A 14,807-nucleotide genomic window follows, 5' to 3' on the forward strand; every position below is an offset into this window, starting at 1 on the left:
GACTTGGCTCAGATCTCTCTTAATTGGGGTAGATGGGTTATTACGGTTCTGTCCGTTGCTTCCTCCATTCCCATTACCATTCTTGGGTCCACTATGGTTGTGCGAACCTCCTGCTCCATGGGTATGCTGAAAAGATCCTCCCGAATTTGGGGTAAAACGTGGCTTCTGATGAGCTCCAGAATTGTACTTCCCTTGTCCATACTTCCTCTTGCGGCTTTCAATCTGCTGCTGCTTCCCTTCAATCATGAGAGCTCTATCTACCAACTCCTGGTAGTTGTTGAAGGTTGCTACCATCAACTGCATACTCAGCTCATCATTCAGTCCTTCCAGAAACTTCTCCTGCTTGGCTGCATCTGTAGCAACGTCATCTGGAGCATAACGTGCTAACTTACTAAAGTCCTCCACATACTGGCCTACGGTGCGTCCTCCTTGGCGTAGGTTGCGAAACTCACGCTTCTTCATAGCCATAGCTCCTGCTGAAACATGGGCAGTACGGAAAGCTTGCTGAAACTGGTCCCATGTGACAGTGTCAATAGGGTGTGTGGCTGTGTAATTCTCCCACCATGATGCTGTGGGTCCATCAAGCTGATGTGCGGCAAAACGCACTCTCTCCGCATCTGTGCATCCTGCAGTGGTAAACTCCCTTCCAACTTTGCGGAGCCAATCATCTGCAACAATCGGCTCGGTGCTGCTGGAAAACACAGGCGGGTTCAGTCTCAAGAAACGGGTTAAGTGATCAACAGGTGGTGGTGGTGGGTTGTTATTGTTGTTGTTGCCTTGGTTTTGTACTAACACTTGCATCAGGGCATTCTGCTGCTGAATCAACTGAGCGATCTCCGGTGGGAAAACAAATCCGGTGTCGCGTCTCGGAGGCATCTGATAGGTTTAGAAAAGATGAGAATTTAGAATAGAATGAGGTCTAGAGAGAAAACACTACCCATATGCTCATGAGACAAACACAATCAATATCACTCAATCAATTCAAACAAGGCATACAATCGATCTAACTATCATTACAAAGTGCTCGGACTATTCTATATACATGGGGGAATACTACTACTGATTATGGTGGTCTACTAGAAATTTTGATCGGTCGAAGACTCCATGATATCTGCTCCAGCTTCATCAACAAAATCATCTTCACTGGGGTCCGAGTCGGTGTCGTCGATGACGATGTAGTTATCCGGGCAAGCGCAATCATCATCTTCTCCTCCTGGTGCTGGGTCTCCCATGAATACTCCGATCTTCTTTATCAGGTCATCATTCTTCTCCAACAACGTGGCGATCTCCTCCTCATATCCATCGCGTGTAGCCTTGAGTTCTTCCTCCAACTCCATGATCTTGGTCAATGCCTTCTTCAGATCTATCATGTCTGCGCACATCTGGTTCTCCTGGCGACGAATGTGTTGGTTTTGCTCCTGGATGAAAGCTGCAATTGATCCATCCTTCTTGGTGCTGATCATCTCCCATTGTTCATCTCGGCGTCCACAAATCTGATAAATAGTATCCTGAAGCTCCCCGTGGTAGACTTCTCCAATGCGTCCCATAGTGATGTGGGCTGCCATGCTCTTCCCTAAACTCCAGGTTGGTGCATCAAAGGAAAACTCTATAGGCTCAGTGACTGGCGTAAACGTCTTTCCTGGAACTTGAACTTGAATCTTCCAGCGCTCCTCTTCTGGTAGTGTGGCTTTGTGGGTTCTGGTGAAGCTTGGTATTCCGATGTTCAGGTACTTAGTGACTTCCTTCAAGTGTCGTCCAAAAGGTGTATCTTCATCCGGTTTCATGAACTTGTTCCTTGCATCCGCCATTCCTAAAAGAGTAGAAAATGGAGAGGAGTCAGAAATGAGAAGAGAATAGTGTTCTAGGGTTTAGGCTTAGTGGTCGTGTCCTACAGTCAGCGTGTGCTCTGATACCACCTTGTAGCGACCAGACCTCAAACAGTCTGATCTACCGTGCACCAGTGTCATCCCTGGATCAATAATGTTGACACGCACAGTACTTGGAAGATTTATAACAGAGTAGCAATCACACACTTATTACATCGAGTATCTCAAGAGAGAAATAAGTATGACAAATATGGCTTAAGGCCATCTAAAACGATAACAGCGGCAGACTTGGAAGATAAGTGAGTCCATCAACTCCAACGACATCACTGAGTATAAGACCACGACCTAAGGCACCTTACTTGTCGTCTGAAAAGTCTGCAACATGAAGTGTTGCAGCCCGAAAACGGGTCAGCACATGGAATATGCTGGCAATGTAACACATAGAGAGTAATGAACAGAATAATGCTATACTACATGCATATATGGCTGGTAGAAGGCTCTATGGTTACAGTTTTGCGAAAAGCCAATTTTTCCCTACTGCAAAGGAATACATTTTATTTAACTATCATGGTGGTTGTTAAACATTGAGAATGGTTGACAGCATTCTCAATCCCAATTAAGTATCATCATCAAAACCGAACAAAATTCATTAAAGTAACATGATGAGATTCACATGAAAATCCACATACTAGATACTAAAGATGTCCATAACCGGGGACACGACTAACCATGATTAGTTTATACACTCTGCAGAGGTTGCGCACTTTTCCCCACAAGACTCGATCTCCTTCGTTAGATTTCTCGCACTACATGGTGTTTGAGAAACGGATGACCGAGACACAGTCTTTCAGAAGCGTTAGCACCTTACGATGGGTAGACAGTACCACCTACATACCCTACATCTGCTAGTCTACCACTGTAAGAGTTCACACAACCTACTCAACCATGCTAGAGCCCATAATAGCTTGTGGCTGCACACGGAAGTTTCTAGCATGAATAATCTCATGATCCCTTTGAGCCTGGGTGGCGGTCCAAAAGAAAAACAGGCAATCCTGGAATACCCAGGTACCTCAATCCACCAAGATGTGTGTTTTAGTTGCCACCTAAAGTTTAACCATTAATTAATAATCTCACATCTGTCATGGTAACACTCAAACCCAATCCACGTCTACTAGCATAGCATAACGATATAAGCAAACGTAGAAGTAACTCCCAAGGGTTTGATAATAAATGGGGCAATAGGTACTACCTCATCTACTTCCCAGAACCCACAATTTAATTAGATCCTAATCATGCAATGTTTGAGGGTTGATCTAATGCAATAAAACTGGGTAGTAAAAGAGGTATGATCAAAGTGTTACTTGCCTTGCTGATGATCCGTGAAACCTAGAGATTCGTATATTTGATTTTAATATTTTTCCTCCAATATTTCAATTATTTTGGAGAAAACATATTTTCTCGTCTCATTTATTTTAATGTGAAATATTTTTCGGAGAGAAAAATAATTAAAACCAAAAATCCTCATTTCATTATTTGATAAAAATCAAATATGAAAACCAGGAAAATCCTGAACTCTCTCCGACGGTCCTTGAGTTGCTTAGGATTTCGAGGATTTGCCAAAATGCAATAAAATATGCTATGCAATGATGATCTAATGTATAACATTCCAAATTGAAAATTTGGAATGTTACACTGACGCTCGCCCCGGTGGCCGGCCCGGCCGCCGCACCCCCTGTCCGCCGCGCCCCGCTGGCCGGCTCGGCGGCAGCCGCCACCGCGTTGCTCGGGCGCTAGGGCAACGCTAGCGTCGCCCTCTTGGAGGGCAGTGCAGCACCCGGGCCGGCCTGCTGGGCCCAGATGGGCTGTGGCAGTGGGAACACCTAAAAAGAAAAAAAAGGAAGGGGTCGGCTGCTGCGCACTAAACGGGCCAACGACCCATTTTTTGGCCTGCAGCCGAATCGGACCTAGCCAGACCGCACGCGCGTGCGGGGTTCTTTGCATTTTAGCCCCTGCAGTTTTCTGTTTTTACGCGCATTATATTCCTGCTGTAATATTTCACGTAGAAGCCCCTGGAACTTTCTGTTTTCGCTAAAAAATGCGTATTTTGGCTTTAAAATATCCCGGGAATTCAATTTTTGGGCTAGCTTTCATGTAAGAAATGCGCTTAACATGCTATATTTTGTAAACATGTTTTTATTGTATGATTTTACTACTGTAGATTAATTGTTTAGCATTCTTAATCATTAAGTAAGTCAGATAAGAACGTGTTTTAAATAATGGAACGTCATTTTTATTGAATAAGTTTATCAACATCGCATTTGTGCAAAAGATTACCTGCTGTAATCTCATCATTTTTGCATAAATCGCAGATTGCCGGAATTGTCAACAAGGTGTTTGCGGAGTTGGCCCAGACGGGGCTGAACTACCTGTCATGGTCCTCGGACTGTGAGATCTTTCTCCGGGGCAAAAACCTCCTGAGGGCGATCGGTAAGGGGACCCAGTTGGCCCCCACTGATCCCAAGTTCGAAACTGAGAATGCGCAGGCTCTGCATTTTCTCCGTCATCTCCTGTCACCTACTCTGAAAGATGAGTATATGGCTGAGCGGAGTACTTCTGGCCTTTGGACCGCTCCTAAGCAGCGATTTGAGCGGCTGAAGTACACTATGAAGCCACGTGCAGAGGCAGAGTGGATCCGTCTGAGGTTTGCGGACTTCAAGACGGTTGGGAAGTACAATTCGGCTCTGCACCGGATTTGTACGACTCTTCGGTTGTGTGGTACTGAGATTACCGACACCCAGAAGATTGAGAAAACCCTATCCACTTTCCACCCTGACGCGGTCCAGTCCGCACGGAACTACCGCCAGGGCAACTACACGAGGTATTCAGAGTTGATTGACGTCCTCCAGGTGGCAGAGGCGTAGGACGAGGTTCTGAAAAAGAACTTTGTCGCGCAACCACTTGTGGGGAGTTCTCGCGAGGAGGTGAACGCTCTCAAAGTCTGCAAGCCTCAACAGAAGAAGAGGGGCTGCAAGGGCAAGAAGAAGGGCCCTCAACCCTCCGCCCCGGCTAAGCAGCAAAAGCAGGGCAAGGGGGGGGGGGGCAGAGGCCTCAGGACTGCTTCTGGTGTGGCTCGGTGGAGCATTTCTCCCACCAGTGTCACGTACCACAGGAGGTCGTTTATGCATACAAGGCTCAGAAGGCGCGTGAGACGCACCTCGCCTTGGTTCAGGAGGGAGCACCACCGGTGCCCATGGCGGCACCCGTGATGATCTCTACGCCCCCTACTGCGCCAATAGAGGCGACCCCCGTGGTGCCCATAGCGGCGGCTTTGGCGGTCTCTAGTGACGCCCAGGTTGCCATGGAGGTTAACCACATGGTCGCCTCGGCGGTGCCGCAACTAGATGTTGATGCTGCCTCCAAGATGATTTCTAAGGAGGATTAGCTCACTAGAATGGAGATTGCGGCTGAAGGCAATGGCTTCTTCACCGAGTCTACTTAGCATACCTCTTTGGTTATCATGATTCCGTGATTTGATACAATAAATTTGAATAAATTCGATTTGATTGTAAGCTCTATGAGAGCATAAACTTATTCTTTACTTTGGCGCTTGGATGACATTTTATTTCATTCATTTATTCCATTATTTATACACGATAGTATGTTATGTTCTGGAATGTGTGCATTTATTATTAATGTAGTGTCTTCCTCATTACATTAATTATATGTCATATTTTAGAACGCGTGTGGCGCCCGAATGGAGGAAACGTGCCTTGCCGATAGCGCAACTACACATACTATTTTAAGAGAAACAAAGTACTTTGAGTCTATTAAAAAAATTCTGGGAAGTATTATGACAATCGCCGGCTGCGGTTCGCACATAGTTGGCTCCGGACGAGCCACTATTATACTTCCTATGGGAATAACTTTGATCATTAATGATGCGTTGTTGTACCCCGAGTTGACTCGTACTCTTTTGAGCTTTAGAGACAACCGCGCCAATGGTTTTAATATTGAGACCAATGATGAGAACGGCAAGGAGTGCCTACTTATCACAAAGCGGAATGCAAATGGTAAACATGTTATCGAAAGGGTTCCTTCATTCGACACAGGGCTATACTACACTAAAATAGTAGCACCGCCCGTGTACACTACCCTCAAGACTATTTTTAGAAGTTTTGAACTCTTCTGCCTCTGGCACGATAGGTTAGGCCACCCCGGACTTAGGATGATGAGAAATATAATTAACAACTCGCATGGTCATAATGTTAACGTGAAAAACTTCCCGAATCCCGATGATTTCATATGCTCCGCATGCGCCACGGGGAAGTTGGTCATTAGACCATCGCCTCTCAAGGTGAGGGATGAAATCCCCACGTTCTTGGAATGTACCCAAGGGGACATATGTGGTCCAATTCAGCCTCTCACGGGGCCGTTTCGGTACTTCATGGTGCTCATTGATGCTTCATCTAAATGGTCCAATGTTTGCCTGTTGTCAACACGGAACCATGCCTTTGCAAAGTTGATCTCTCAGATCATACAAATGAGGAATAATTTCCCTGATTATCGTATAAAGTCTATTCGAATGGACAACGCCAGAGAATTTACTTCAAAGGCATTCGATGATTATTGCATGGCAATGGGAATAAAAGTTGAGCACTCGGTACCGCATGTTCATACAAAAAATGGACTTGCTGAGGCACTGATTAAAATAATTAAATTCATTGTCCGACCGCTCCTTCAGGGTTGTAATTTACCAACTACATGTTGGGGCCACGCGGTGCTACACGCGGCCAATCTCATCAACTTTAGACCGTCGGCCTACAACATCCACTCTCATGTTCAGCTTGCGCAAGGGTCGGCACCGAAAATTTCCCACCTTCGTAGGTTTGGTTGCCAGGTATATGTACCAATACCACCACCTCAGCGATCGGCGATGGGCCCGTTCCGTAAGTCGGGGATATACGTTGGTTATGAGACTATGTCCATAATCAGGTATCTGGACCCCATGACAGGTGACTGTCACACGACTCGTTTTGCTAATTGCATTTTTGACGAGGATTTTTTCCCGACTTTGAGGGGAGAGAATCAACCCCTTGATGCTAAAAGTCGAGAAATCATGCGGCAAGCCACGGGAATCCACGCTCATGACCTGTGCACTGCTGAGACTGAGTGAGAAGTCCAAAAGATAATAGATTTGCAGTCATTAGCAAATCAACTGCCTGACCACTTTAGTGACTTAAAGACTGTGACAAAATCGCATATGCACGCGCGCAATGCACCGGAAAGGGTTGAAATACCGAAGAAAAATGATGGTATACCCGCTCCCGTCCAAAGGCCTAAAAGGATGAGAGATCCGGCTTCTCAAATACCAAGTACTCGGGGACGCCCAACGAAAAAGGATAAGGGAGATTTATTACAGCCTGTCGCCAAAGTATGCCAAAGTGAAACGGGGATCCAGTCGAGACCTGGCACAAGTACGGAAAATTCAGTGCACGAAATTCCGGACTTAAACTTTCCCATAGGGGAAACACCCAGCGGAGATGTGTGCGCACACATCGGCGCGGGAAATCTAAAGGACCTTGCTCCCATAATGGGAAATTTGGTAGAGCAAGTGTTTGCGCCGGATGCGCCCCATGACGAAATGGCCATAAATTATATTTATACGGGGGAGTCCCTGAACCGAGCAACGGTGATTGTTGACATTAACTTTGCTACGAAAATTGCCTCAATCATAGATCTTGACCCTGAGCCTAACACGCTCGCCGATTGCAAGAAAAGGTCGGATTGGAAAGATTGGCAACAGGCAATTACTAGAATTATTATCTCTCAACAAAAGGAAGGTGTTCAGACCGGTTTGTCGAACTCCTCCCCACATTCGCCCTGTTGGCCATAGGTGGGTTTTTGTTCGAAAGAGAGATGAAAATAATAAGGTAGTATGGTACAAAGCAAGGCTCATCGCTCAAGGGTTCACTCAACGACCAGGTGTCAATTTTGAGGAGACTTATTCCCCGGTCGTGGATGGAGTTACCTTTAGATACATGATCTCGATGGCAGTAAACATGGGCTTGAAAATGAAACTAATGGATGTTGTCACTTCTTACCTGTATGGTAACTTGGATTCGAACATATACATGAAGGTTCCAGAAGGTATCTCTGTTCCGAACCATGATAGAGAAAACATGAGTTATATAGTGTTCAACTTCAAAAGGCATTGTACGGACTCAGACAGTCTGGTAGAATGTGGTACAATCGCTTAAGTGATTTCCTTCATCAGAAGGGCTACACGAGCAATAAAGATTGCCCATGTGTTTTTATACGGCGATCCCAAGATGGATTCTGTATAATCTCGGTGTATGTGGATGATTTAAACATAATCGGTACGCTTAAGGATATTGAGGAAGCGAGTTCCTACGTGATGTCGGAATTCGAGATGAAGGATTTGGGTAAAACCAAGTTCTGTCTAGGTCTGCAACTTGAACATTCCCCTGATGGGATTCTAGTGCATTAGTCGGCCTACACCCAGAAGGTGTTGGAAAGATTTGGATTTGATAAGGCATATCCTTCTAAGACCCCGATGGTCGGAAGATCTTTACAGCCAGACAAGGACCCGTTCAGGCCAAAGAAAGAGGGGGGGGACTCTTGGAATAGAGGTTCCTTACCTGAGTGCAGTTGGAGCACTCATGTACCTCGCAAATTGTACATGGCCAGACATTGCGTTCGCCGTCAGTTTGCTTGCTAGGTACAGTTCTGAACCTACCAAGAGACATTGGAAAGGTGTCAAGGACGTCTTCCGTTACCTGCAAGGGACCAAAGATCTTGGTCTGTTTTATAAAAGGAATCAAGACCTATCTATTATAGGCTATGCCGATGCTGGGTACATATCAGACCCGCATGATTGCAAATCGCAGACTGGATATGTTTTCCTTTGTGGTGGAACTGCGTTTTCGTGGAAATCGTCCGAGCAAACTCTTGTGTCGACTTCCACGAACCACTCGGAAATCATGGCACTATTCGAAGCGTCAAAAGAATGTGTATCGCTTCATCGGATGATCGGCCAGATTCAACAGACATGTGGGCTGAACACCGTACAAACCCCTACCATTATCTATGAAGATAATGTTGCTTGTGTTGCACAAGTCCAGCTGGGTTATGTGAAGAGTAACCTCACAAAGCATATTAGTCCCAAGTTCTTCTATGCACATGAGCTGCAGCAGTTGAACGAGGTGAGAGTTTTGCATACTAAGTCCTGTGACAATCTTGTTGATATGTTCACTAAATCATTACCGGCATCAACCTTAGAGAGGTGTGTGCGTGGAATCGGTATGATGAGACTTAGAGAGATGCAAGGTTCAGGGGGAGAAACTTCACAAACTCGTCGCTAAAATCTCGATCCTGATGATCGAGTACTCAATTTGATGGTTGAGTGGATTGTACTCTTTTTCCCTTGAGTGAGTTTTCCTGATGTTTCTCACACGAGGTTTTTGACGAGGCAATTCGTGCAATACAACAACGTATACTGTGTGCTCTTTCTCCATATTTTTTCTCACTAGGGTTTTCGAAGTTTTGAGGTAGGGATATACGGATAATTACCCAAGGGGGAGTGTTGGGAAACCGGCCCACGTCGTGGGAGCTGGCGGCTACGTGCGAAGCGCATGGGATAGCCCCTCCCGGTTCCACACTTTACGTTAAGTGGGTATTTATCCCTTGACCCTTTACCCCTATATAAAGAGATGAGGAGCAATCATTGTAACGATTGGTCATTAATTAATAAAGATAGTCTCGTCCATATTTTTCTGTGTGCGTCTACATCGCTTGCTCCGTCGCCCACCCATGCTCTTTGCTCGGTGCTCGTTTTTTCTGCAAAAACTAGCTCAAGTAAAAGAAAACTGTTTTATAATAGTGAAATAAAGTTTTTCACGGATTATAATATATTTTGTTCATTTATTTTAAAAATCCCATGAAATTTTAAAAAATTGTACAAATTTTGAAAATGGTCAATATTTTTTAAACATCATATTTTTAAAAGCTGAAGAACTTTGAAAGATCATGAATTAATTATTTTTTTGTGAAATTTGGAAAAAAGTTTGCGAATTTGAAAAATATTCATGAAAAAACAAGAAAAATATGGCGACTCCGAAACCGGTGAAGGGAGCTGCATGGGCTGGCCTACTTACAGTCTAGACGGTCGCGAAGGTATGTGTTTTCGACCAAATGAACACTATTTGGTGCCCTAAGCACCAAATATCTCGCATTAAGCAAGACGAGAGGGAACTCTCGCTGAAGGTTTTCCTTCCTCATGCGTCGTATTGGGCCAGCCCACTTGCGCACACATAGAGATTAAAAATAGGAGAGGAAATGGAAGAAGCAAGGATCAATCCCTGGTCTCCAGGCAGATCACGAGAGATGCAAGCTACCCCGCCCAGTTCCATCTCGTGGTAAGTCGTTTTTTCTTTTCTTTTCTTTTTTCTTCTCCATTTTCATTCTTTCTTTCATTTTTCCTTTGTTTTTTCATTTTCAGGTTTCTTTTATTTATTTTACTTTTTTTTGGTTTTTTTTTTGCTCTTTTGGATATTATTTTACATTTTTGTACATACAAACACCATTTTTCTACACGTCTAACATTTTCCAATACAAATTAAACATTTCTGCAATACATGGTCAACATTTTTCTATACACATTTTTAAAATACAAGATAAACATTTTTTGAATACATGGTGAAAATATTTTCTATATTTTCTAAATGCTTGTTTAACAGTTTTCAAATAAAATATTAACATTTTTTAATATATGGTCAACATTTTCCAAACACTTGGTCAACATTTTTTTTAAATGCTTGATTAACATTTTTATGTACATGATCAAAATTTTCATCATTTTTTAGTACATGATCAACTTTGTTTCTATACACATTTAAAATTTTCCAAATTATTTATTAATAATTTTGAAATACTTGTTCAACATTTTGTCACATGCTTGATTAACATTTTTATATACATGGTCGAAAAAATTCATCATTTTTTAATACATGGTCAACATTTTTTCTATACACATTTAACATCTCCAAATGCTTGATTAACATTTTTTAAATACTAGTTCACATTTTTTTCAAAATGTTTGTTTAACATTTTTATATGCATGCCAAAAAAATTTCATTATTTTTGAATACATGATCAACAATTTTTCTATACACATCCGAATGCTTGTTCAACATTTTCCAGATGCGTTTTGTAGAGTGTTTTTTTGTAATACATATATATGCAGAATATTTTAAAGTAGAAATAAAAATACAAAAATAAAGCAATAACAAGAACAGAAAATAGGAAAAAAAAACAAAAAAGAGGTTGTGGCCTGCCGTGCGCGTGGGCTGGCCCATCTCGCTCCCCCTTCAGCGAGTCGGAAGCCGGACTCGTTGAAGGCGAGATATAGGGGTGTCCTCGCGTGAGTGCTTAGAGACAAGCACGACATGACACACATATAGAGACCATTTTATTTTCATATGTACTTTTTTATTTCAATAGATTCGAAGTTTTAGGTTTGTCTTAACGGGCTTGCTAAAAATCAGTCGACTGAGACTTAACGAAGTCTCAGTCGACCTTGCAGCATTTTGTTCCATCGTTTCCAACAGTTTTTTCTGCCGGTTGCAACATCCGTCTTGCTGGTTGTAGCATGTCGTTCCTCATCACTTGCAGCACATCATCTCATTCGTCGCAACCTCATTCTTTGACGGTTGTAGCATTTTTACCAGAACAATTGTTACATATGTTGTCGTTACTTGCAGTATCGTTGCAACATTTTTCATCGCCGTTTGCAACATCCAGCCATGCCGCTTGCAGCACCACAACTGCGCTGAAGTCACTCGACTGGGACTTCGTTAAGTCTCAATCGACTGAGTTCTAGACAAACCCTTGTCTTAAATCAAACTTCTTTGCATCTGACCAAGTTTTTAGAAAATGTTCCAACATCTACAACATCAAATTAGCTTAATTAGTGCCTCCCGCGCGCGCAAAAAGGAGAGTTTAATTAGTGTCATTATAACATATATTTTAATTATGTACTCCATCCTTTCCGGTTTATAGGGCTCAATTCAAACATCTCACCAACCAAGGTAGATGGTGAGTAGTGGAATACTTTTTGTAATTTGCAAAAGCACCCAATTAATGCTCTTGTTTTTCTCAAAAAATTATGTTTATCAATGTATTAATTGCAATGCATGCATCTATAAAGTACATGCATTGGTCAATTTTCTCTTAATACTTGCATGCAATGATTTAATACACCTTGAAATCTGAACTTGTGATGGGGAACAACCAAATTGAGCCTTATAAAATGGAAAAACTAACATTTTGAGATAAGCCCTATAAACCGGAAAGGAGGGAGTATGGGGGTGTTTGGTTCAGAAGTCCTAGGACTTTTTCTAGTCCCAGGGACTAATCAAAAAAGACTTTTCAGTAGAGTTTTTTTCTAGTTCCGGTAGAAAAAGTCCCTCCCGTTTGGTTCCTAGGAACTTTTTAAGGACTTTTTCTAGTCTCTGGGACTAAAAAGTCCCTGAACCAAACACCCCCTATATCTAATGGTGTAGATATTAGCATTTTTTTATAAAAGTTAGTGAAACTTAAAGAAGTTTTACTTTGTACAAACCCAGAAATCCCAAATATTTTGGAACGGAACAAGTATCGATGTAATAGCACTCCACTTGAAGATCGATCGTTAGTTCGATCTTCATTCCTTGTTATTTTATACACGCATTTTTTTTCGCGGGAATATTTTATACACGCATTGCTTACAAAAGAGAGGGAACCACAAGTACCGATAGTTTGCACATTTTGGGTAGGTGCGGTGAAGAAGTGCACTGACCACACTAGTAACGCTGACACACTGACTGAAGGACACACACACGCTCGCTCAGGAACAGTACGGCAGACCGATAATTACAGGAGTACGCACGCAGGAGCAACGATCAGCACAAATGATGGTCGATGAACGATAGGATTCCAAATTTCCATCCCATGGCTGATTGAGTATACTAGTCGCGGCTCTTGAAGGGGATGGCCCTGATCACCACCACGTGGTAGATGGCCGCCAGCGCCGCGCCAGTGAACGGGCCCACCCAGAAGATCCACTGCATGTTCAAACCATGATCATCAAGCTTAATTCTTCCGAAGCATGAATAATTAGCCTCTAAGTAGTGACTGATAGTCCTAGTTTTGTTAGTTAAGTGATCCTTCTTACGTGGTCGTCCCACGACTGCTTCTTGTTGTAGATGATGGCGGCGCCGAGGGAGCGCGCCGGGTTGATGCCGGTGCCGGTGATGGGGATCGTCGCCAGGTGCACCAGGAACACCGCGAACCCGATCGGCAGCGGCGCCAAGATCTGCATCAAATCCATCCATACATCAGTTAATTTGGTCATCATCCACGAAATGATATGTTCCACGGGCTAGCTAAGAGAGGCCGGTGCACTTACGGGGACGTGGGAGTCTCTGGCGCTGCGCTTGGCGTCGGTGGCGGAGAAGACGGTGTACACGAGCACAAAGGTCCCCACGATCTCCGCCCCCAGGCCGTCGCCCTTGGTGTACCCCGGCGCCACCGAGTTGGCGCCGCCGCCGTTGCCCATGTACAGCGTGGTCTGGAACCCCTTCACCACCCCGGCGCCGCAGATGGCCCCCAGGCACTGCATCACCATGTAGAACACGGCCCGGGTGAGCGACAGCTTCCTGGCCAAGAAGAGCCCGAAGGTGACGGCGGGGTTGATGTGGCCGCCGGAGATGCCGGCGGTGCAGTAGACGAGCACGAAGATCATGCCGCCGAAGCTCCAGGCGATGCCCTGGATGCCCACGGTGCCGCACTTGGAGCCGGAGGGGTTGCCCACCACGCCCATCACCGTGAGCACGCTGATGTACAGGAACAGGAAGGTGGCCAGGAACTCGGCGATCCCCGCGCGGTAGAAGGACCACGACGTCAGCTCCTCCGCCTCGAACAGCGGCGCCGGCGGCGGCTCCTTGTAGTCCTTGTCGTCCGCACCGCCGCCCTGCGCCGCCGTCCCGATCGGCTGCCGCTCCGAGTACCGGTTCGCGCCCAGACGCACGTCCTCCTCCTTGCCCTCCATTGCCGCTGCTTGAGCTCAGCTGCTTAGCTTGTTAGGCAGAGGAGATGATGATGGATGGGTGTGCGAGAGAGAGATGAGGAAAGGGAGTGGCTTTGGAGTGCTTCTTATAGCGGGGGTCAATCATGGCTGCTCTGCATTGTGTGTGTGTGTGTGTGTGGTGATAATGTGCTTATTTTGCCTTTGCTGCCACTAGTTCATTAGTGGATGATGATAGGGGGCGGGCTTGGTTTACTGATTAGTGGCCCAGTGATGGTACTTTATTAGTTCTATTAGTTGGTCATGAAATTGTTGTGGCTTGTTTACTACTCTTGGTGTCTCACCTCACCTTCCATGTCATGGAGCGGCAGAGTTTGTGGTATCGAATGGTTTCGTCGGCTGTTGTTAATAGCAGATACTTAGTATACTAGTTTAAGTCGGTGATACGACAATATTGTTCAGTGGGCTGAATTCATTTGTACAGAATTTTGCATTATGAGAGCAGAAAGTGGTGTCCTTTTTGTTCTAGCTAGTACTAGTTGCTAGACAGACACGGACAGGTAGTGCTTCCAAAAGGTTGCAACACAGGTTCTATGTTTTAATCTTATATATATTGGTCATTATCCAGGGCGGGGGCTAGAGGGATAATAATAATAACCGAAAACTTAAAATAAACATACATGCAACCATAGTCGATGTTTCGTCCTAAGCCGAGTGTAGCTCATGGGCAGCTCCGCTTACAGCAGTGAAAGACGAGCACCAATCCTATTGACGAAGCACTGTGTATATATAACTGTGGGTCAACGCCCGGCTTACACCTATGATGTGCACGGGCTACATGATGCTCGGCTTATACGACGTACACGTGTCATCTCCTGGATGACCACTGGCTGGATTGT

At 44.6% G+C, this 14,807-nt stretch overlaps 1 protein-coding gene across 1 annotated transcript; it reads right to left on the reverse strand.

Moving 5' to 3' along the window:
* Window positions 1-12,506: 12,506 nt before the first annotated feature.
* LOC123124695 (aquaporin PIP1-5) lies at window positions 12,507-14,026 on the reverse strand. Its single transcript, XM_044545272.1, has 3 exons — window positions 13,291-14,026; window positions 13,057-13,197; window positions 12,507-12,946 (listed from the first exon to the last, which is right to left on the reverse strand). The coding sequence occupies exons 1-3, from the start codon at window positions 13,930-13,932 to the stop codon at window positions 12,851-12,853; spliced, it is 879 nt and encodes a 292-aa protein (XP_044401207.1). The 5' UTR covers window positions 13,933-14,026; the 3' UTR covers window positions 12,507-12,850.
* Between the last annotated feature and the right edge of the window lie 781 nt (window positions 14,027-14,807).

This window comes from Triticum aestivum, chromosome 5D (genome assembly GCF_018294505.1).
Source record: "Triticum aestivum cultivar Chinese Spring chromosome 5D, IWGSC CS RefSeq v2.1, whole genome shotgun sequence".
NCBI classification, from domain to species: Eukaryota; Viridiplantae; Streptophyta; class Magnoliopsida; order Poales; family Poaceae; genus Triticum; species Triticum aestivum.

Coding starts and splice junctions, on each gene's coding strand:
- LOC123124695 (XM_044545272.1), bottom strand. CDS start 13,932: ATGGAGGGCAAGGAGGAGGACGTGCGTCTGGGCGCGAACCGGTACTCG. Junction 13,198..13,290: donor CCAGAGACTCCCACGTCCCC/GTAAGTGCACCG, acceptor GATTTGATGCAG/ATCTTGGCGCCGCTGCCGAT. Junction 12,947..13,056: donor AGCAGTCGTGGGACGACCAC/GTAAGAAGGATC, acceptor TTGAACATGCAG/TGGATCTTCTGGGTGGGCCC.